This window comes from Amblyomma americanum, chromosome 10, assembly GCF_052857255.1.
Source record: "Amblyomma americanum isolate KBUSLIRL-KWMA chromosome 10, ASM5285725v1, whole genome shotgun sequence".
Classification (NCBI taxonomy): domain Eukaryota; kingdom Metazoa; phylum Arthropoda; class Arachnida; order Ixodida; family Ixodidae; genus Amblyomma; species Amblyomma americanum.
Genome location: NC_135506.1, coordinates 13,600,419 through 13,607,261, shown reverse-complemented (window position 1 = coordinate 13,607,261; position 6,843 = coordinate 13,600,419). Strand labels below are relative to the sequence as shown.

The window sequence follows — 6,843 nt, the reverse complement described above, 5'->3', positions numbered from 1 at the left end:
GGTTCGTGTCGTTCTGGAAAAGATCATAAATATATAGCCGCATGAATCCACATACCGCATTTAAACATTTTAATTAGTTTAAATTAATATAAAACAGTATTGTTTTATTTAAATTTTGTATCAAAAATTTTTGTTTTAAGCGTTGACATATTTGATTTCGCCGTCAGGCGTGCAGGTTTCGCTCCTTTTCGTGTGTGGATTTCGCGAGCGGCATTTCAAGGTACGTTACCTTCCGTTCATAATCTAACGTAATCTTTGTTTTCCTCAAGATTTTCGTCGATCTTTTAAATAGTACAGATTTATGATGTTCCTGCCGTGTGGATAGCATGTTATTACTGAATTTTGATGTTGCTGTGCGTTATAAACGTCTGGTAGCCCCGACCCTGGTCGCAGCTCAGCTGACGCTTCCAACAAAACAGAACTTTTGCGTGTCTGCAAACATTTTAACGCGGTATTTTCAATAAAAAAAAAAAGTAGCGGTGAGTGTTATTGATCCATTTCACAGTGCTCTGGAATGTTTTCTTGAGTTTTGTAAAGTCGTCCCAAAGATTCTTCTCCGACATGCATCCCTCGTCATTCTCCAGGCGGCCGATTTGAAATTTTGGAACTGCACGTCAAAACGTTTACGTTGCTTGCTTGCGTGACACCTAAATAGTGAAAAACTTAAGTGTCACAGAGTGCTTAAGCTCACAAACAGGTTGACTACGCACATGCTGCCTGTGACGCTGCACCTGTGTCCTCGTTCAGCCCAGCATTTCCAGGACAGAACGAATTTACTGGGTGCGAAATTGACGCTGGCGTGCTCAAAGGCGTTCCCAGCAGATGTCTTGCACGACGTTGGTGGGGTCACGACATGCCTACATGCCTTCTGCGCATGAGCCCATACCTATTTGTTGCAAAATACGCAACATTGCGGTATTTTTTTTAGATTAGCGTTGTGCACACGCGCATGTTTGTTGGGGACTTGCCGGCACATTGCATTTGTATTGGCGCGTTAGAACTTGCACGAGATCGCTGGCCGATCCGGCGCAGTTGGTATTTGTGACTGAATTTGTGATCACACGCTTGCTGTGTGTTATTGTGGCAGCATGAAACATCCAGTGTTCTCGGTTTTTTTTTTGCAGGTGCCGTGCTAAGGGTGTGCCACAATGGCGAAGACAAAGAACCACACCAATCACAACCAGAGTGAGTTGGAAAAGAACATGACCCTCTTCCCCCAAATGAGCCAAATTATTGATATAAATTGAAGAAAACGCGAAAGTTGGATGCTTTGCGTCCTCCACTTTGCGCCTTAAAAGTGTCCTCGTTCAGTTCCTTGTCTCTCGGACTGAGCGAATCAGTCGGGTGCTAAATCGAACCGGCACGCTCAAAGGCGTTCCCAGCAGATGTCTCGCATGACGTTGGTGGGGTCAGAACGTGCCAACATGTGTTTTGTGCAAACTGCTAAGTTTATCACATGAAAGTATGCCACTAATCGATGAGTGCACTACAAGATGTTGCATGGAATGCTTTAAAACACCTGTTGTTTTACACTTTTTGTGTTCGTCGTTTTTCTGAAGGAAGATATGTGGGTTAACTTACCATTAGAGCTTGATCTCGATTAGTTTGTTTTTGGATTTGGCTCATTTGCAAAAAAAAAAAAACGTTTCCACAAAGCTTACTTGCCTTGTTAGTGGTTTAGTATACTAAACTATGCCTTTATCGTAAGGCCACTGTTACTTGAGCTATGGGCTCAAGTTTTTGATCCCGCCCAGTTTCTGGGATTGTTGGGCCGCTTAGTGTGCATCAAGATCGTGATCAAAAAAAAAGTAAACTCTTGGGCTAATTGGAAGTATAAATTTAGGATCAATGAGTTAGTGTAGAAAGACAAGAGGAAGTGTATAAAGAGAATAGTCATATCACTTTTATTTGTCGTGGATGGCCCTATATATACATGATCAAGGGCATCAGATGTATGTACGACGTTGATGTCATGAGTCTTGTTGACATTGTTGTATCAGTGGCGCACTTGTTGGCTAAGCTGCATTGTATATCATTACACACTCATCAGCTAAAGCATTTTATAGCATAATGATTTCACGCTGTTTAGAAACGGTCCACTTAAAATTTGTGTAACGCGTTCCAGACCGCAAGGACCACAGGAATGGCATCAAGCGGCCCAAGAAGGGTTTGAAGCCTTCCATGCGAGGGGTAAGTGAAAGTGTTGCACTTTTGCACATATCCAAGAGCAGTTGTGGCTAGGACTGTCTGCACCTAGCAGTGAAAACCCACAACATGCATTGGCAAACTGATCATGAAGACCATGAATTAAAAGACTAGCGCATATAACAGAGACACAGACAAAGAAGTAGACAGGACGAGCGCTAAACATCAACTGAGTTGTTTACTGAACATAAAGGAACATATAAGCAATTCGGTGGTGCATGCGCACACTGGGTTAACAATACATAGACAATCTAATCAAGGTGTGGCAAACTGTTCTTTAGGTACATTTTTTCTTTTTTGGTCAAGGTAAGTGAACTAGTGCTTACACAGTTATCACCTTCTCTGTCAATGTGATAGGCCTCACAAATCTCGCGACCTAACTTTGTGCCTCCCCTACCAAGCACACACGTGGCACCAAACGCCGGCACGCACCCGCACCGCTTACAATGATTGGCCAAATGACTGCCCCCCGCCAATGAATCTACCAGCGTGCTGTGCTCTCGTAGCCGCTCGTTCAGGCACCGTCCAGACTGCCCCACGTAGCATCTACCGCAGGTCGTACCAGCCACGCACAAAAAAGGAAATTTTAGCGTACAATTCGGCTCATTCGAAATTGGTAAAACGGGGCATTGCAAAAAATTGCCTGCGTGGTGCTCTCGAGAAGTCTTGCCAGCATAAAATTGAGATCAGTTTGCAGACGCAAGTGCACCGGTTGCAGAACGCCGGTTTTCCTATGGATACCGTGACGGCTGTAGCGCAGTGCCTCCTGAAAGAAATCAGGGCAGGTGGCCGCCCTGGCGTGGCAGCGGAAACTAGCTGTAGGAGGCTGAGGCGTACCGCTATTCCGTACGTGCACCAGCTATCGCACCGGCTGAAGAAAGTTGGAGAGAGGTGCGGTGTGGACGTGATGTTCACTGCCCCCGAAAAGCTGGTGCGCATGTGCAAAGCAGTCAACGAAGAAAGGAAACCGGTCTGCACCACAAAACACGTATGCAAGTTTGTGCCTTGCACTACTGGCATCGTATACCGCATACCCCTCTCCTGCGGTAGATGCTACGTGGGGCAGTCTGGACGGTGCCTGAACGAGCGGCTACGAGAGCACAGCACGCTGGTAGATTCATTGGCGGGGGGCGGTCATTTGGCCAATCATTGTAAGCGGTGCGGGTGCGTGCCGGCGTTTGGTGCCACGTGTGTGCTTGGTAGGGGAGGCACAAAGTTAGGTCGCGAGATTTGTGAGGCCTATCACATTGACAGAGAAGGTGATAACTGTGTAAGCACTAGTTCACTTACCTTGACCAAAAAAGAAAAAATGTACCTAAAGAACAGTTTGCCACACCTTGATTAGATTGTCTATGTATTGTTAACCGAGTGTGCGCATGCACCACCGAATTGCTTATATGTTCAGTAAACAACTCAGTTGATGTTTAGCGCTCGTCCTGTCTACTTCTTTGTCTGTGTCTCTGTTATATGCGCTAGTCTTTTAATTCATGATGAAACACCAACTAGCCCAGCTTTCCGCCTTGATTGATCATGAAGACTACATGCAACTCATTCCACTCTAGAAGCAAGCCCTGGATAAGGTTAGCTGGCTGGTGATTGTTATCGTTCCTGTTTGCTCAGGGTGGATGGGCAGAAGTACAGCAGTGTTTGACTAAACAGGAAACTGTGTTTCGAATGAACTGCCAGGGTCAGTACACAGTTTACAGCCCACCATTGAGAGTTTTCATCTGTTAACCGTTTGATAGATACTGGGTACTGGCTACCATCGGCACTTGTCAGCATGATCAGTTACTTGTTGAAGTTGTACAGTAATAATCTACCAAGTGTTGTACTTACTGGAAGTACACAGTGTTTGTCAACTGCTGCAGAGGCTGGTTTTGGCTGGTCATGCCTTGCTTCTGGTGGCCACAAATGGAACTAGAGCCGCGCTCACACTTTCCCGTTCAGAGCCTGTGCGATTCAGTAGGCTGTGTCTAGTGACTTTGCATCAAGTGGCTGTTGCTACAAGATGCTGTGCCCCCTCCACTTTGCACCTTAAATGTGTCCTCGTTCAGTTCCACATTTCTAGGACTGGGCGTATTTATTGGGTGCTAAATTGAAGCAGGCACATTCAAAGGCGTTCCCAGCAGGGGTCTCGCATGACATTGGTGGGGTCAGGATGTGCCAACATGCCCTGTGTGCTCAGGGTAGGGTTCATTACATAGGGCCGGAAAGTGCACTAAGATGAGTAATAAAATGTTTGCCTGTCATTGTCTTAGTACTTGGCACATGATTGCAGTACATTCTGCATATACCTCACAACAGTTAGCAGTCTTTGTAGCTAGCAGTCGATGGCTGTGGGCCATATGTCACCTTGGGATGTTAAAGCCCTCATACCATTCCATTTCATGGAAGTGGGTCGACCATACCTTCACGTTTTGAAGCGGAAATTGTATCCTGCGGTTAATGCAACACATGCTTAGTTCGCGTTGTGTGCACTTGCTAACAGAGCATGGTGACGGCTTGCATGTTGCGGTGAGTGGCATAAATTTAAACCATACTGATGGTAACACACACTCGCTGTAACGTTGTAAGGGGTGCCAGCTTCTCTGCCTAGGTTTATCAACTGTGTGCACTCTGTGTTCACCTCGTGGTTGTCTTGTAAAATCTAGGGACAGATTGGGCATGCTCAGGCTGTAAACAGCTGTAAAAGTTGGCGCATGATTTCTGAGCATCTGTGTTTAGGCATTTTATTGCTAGTTGCTTTGGACAGAGGTGGCCCATTTCTAGTGAGAACATGCATTGAGCCAGTTAGTTCCTTTCCTTAGAAGTGGCCCATTTGCTAGTGTTACTGCTTTCAGTCATTGTTATGCACAGCAGTGTTAGGAAGGCAAGTGTAATGACGGTAGAAGGCAGGTTTGGTGATTCGTGGGCCAGAAAATAAGCGAATTGCTTAACGCTTCAGCCATCATCAGTCAACTTTACGTCGTTTAAAATATGTACCAATTGGTTAGTTGTGCAATACACTGTAGTGTGTGCACAAATCTGCAATTATCGGCGAAAGTGGGAAACCGTGGGGTTCAATCCTATCGTAGATCAATGCTTCCCAAACATTGATGCAAGCAGTTTTGCATGCTGGTGTTAGCATTATGACTGCTGTTTATTCTGGCATAGCTTGTTGAGTCATGCCCGCAGCTGATGCCTTGCCTTTGGTTTGCTGGGGGAGAGCCCACTGTGTAATGTGGCTATGCCTACTTCTGACAGGCACATTGCCTGCCGCCTCCGGGCAGTGGCGTTGCCCGGAGAGCAGGGAAGCGCTGTACATTTAGCTTCAATATGAAAGGGAACGGTCAATTTCCATTCAAAAACGAATTCTGTTGTTACTTTTGCAATGAAGTTTTTAGGTAGTGCCCATTCAAGGAAAAACTGTTTAGAACTCATTTAATGAGCTCTTTTTTATGTTGGACCTATTTTTACATTATGAAGTGGACTACTGCTGCATTTTCTTACTCTAAACCATAATGCATGTGTGGCGATGAGCTGCTAATGAGTGAGCATGGGGTTGAACCTTCCTCATTAACAGGTGTTTGGCATTGGGACACTTATTGTGTGTTTATCACTCTCCAGGTGGATGCCAAGTTTGTGAAGAACATGCGGTTTGCCAAGCGGCATAACAAGAAGGGCCTGAAGAAGATGCGCGCCAACGAGGCCATGCAGAAGGAGGCCGCACTGGCCGCAAAGAAGGCAGCGGGAATCAGCGTGTAGCGAATAAATATTGGTGTGAACTGTACAAAAAAACTATTTTGGATCTGCTCGACCCTCTTGTCACACTTGCTTTCTCATTACTGCATGCTTCGAGTTTCTACGCACCATTTTGAGCATGCGGAGTATGATACAGTTAAACAACATTCATGTTTCTAAAATACATTGGTCTATTAATACTTCCCGCTAGAACATCTGCGTCTAGACTTCGAATGCACGACTTTAGTCTAGTGGATACCACCACAGCACGTGACTGCCACTTGTGGATAGAGCAGCGCCCTTTCTTTTAAAGGATGCTGTGAGTTTTTTTCACTGTTGATTATGCTAGCCAGATTCCTCATGCATTCCTGACACCTGTGCAAAAGAATTATTGAAATTGGATCATGCGAACAAAATTTATTCCATTTAGAAAATTCAAAATAAACCTAAAACTGGATTTTACTCGCCCGATGCAGAAATGGGCGCTACCGATCTGAAACGCGCCTTGCATGTATGCAGCAGAAGTTTGTAATTGTTTTCTTGTGAGGGGGCAGCACACCGCTGCACACAAGTTAAGTGCCACATTTTATGTTCTTATTTTTGTCTTGCCCACTTGCAGAGGCCTAGTGTTGAAGTATGCAATGGAGGCTATGTCATTGCATTGCATGCTCGGTATGAAATGCGGTTCAACACGAGAATGGTATGGTGAATGCACCGAACTGCCACTTTCACCTATAGTTTAACGTCCCAAAGCAACTCTGGCTATGAGGGACGCCATAGTGAAGGGCTCCGGAAATTCCGCCCACCTGAGGTTCTTTTAAAGTGACGTCGCACAGTACGCAAGCATCTTCTAATTTCACCTCCATCGAAGTTCAGCCGCCACAGCCGGGATCGAACCCGCGTCTTTTGGGTCTGCAG

The 6,843-nt window shown here is 45.6% G+C and overlaps 1 protein-coding gene across 2 annotated transcripts in view; it reads left to right on the top strand.

Annotated features, from left to right (window-relative positions):
- RpL29 (ribosomal protein L29) overlaps nt 1–5,985 on the top strand; it is a 505,950-nt gene extending 499,965 nt beyond the window's left edge. Inside the window, exons 1-4 of one of the 2 annotated variants that reach the window (XM_077639908.1) lie at nt 65–220; nt 1,125–1,185; nt 2,126–2,190; nt 5,812–5,985. In XM_077639908.1, the coding sequence (XP_077496034.1) occupies nt 1,149–1,185; nt 2,126–2,190; nt 5,812–5,949 (240 nt within the window). In that variant the 5' untranslated portion in view covers nt 65–220; nt 1,125–1,148 and the 3' untranslated portion in view covers nt 5,950–5,985. Of the gene's footprint in view, nt 1–64; nt 221–1,124; nt 1,186–2,125; nt 2,191–5,811 lie in introns of those variants that run through there. The other variant, XM_077639909.1, reaches the window with a different exon arrangement.
- The last annotated feature ends 858 nt before the right edge of the window (nt 5,986–6,843 follow it).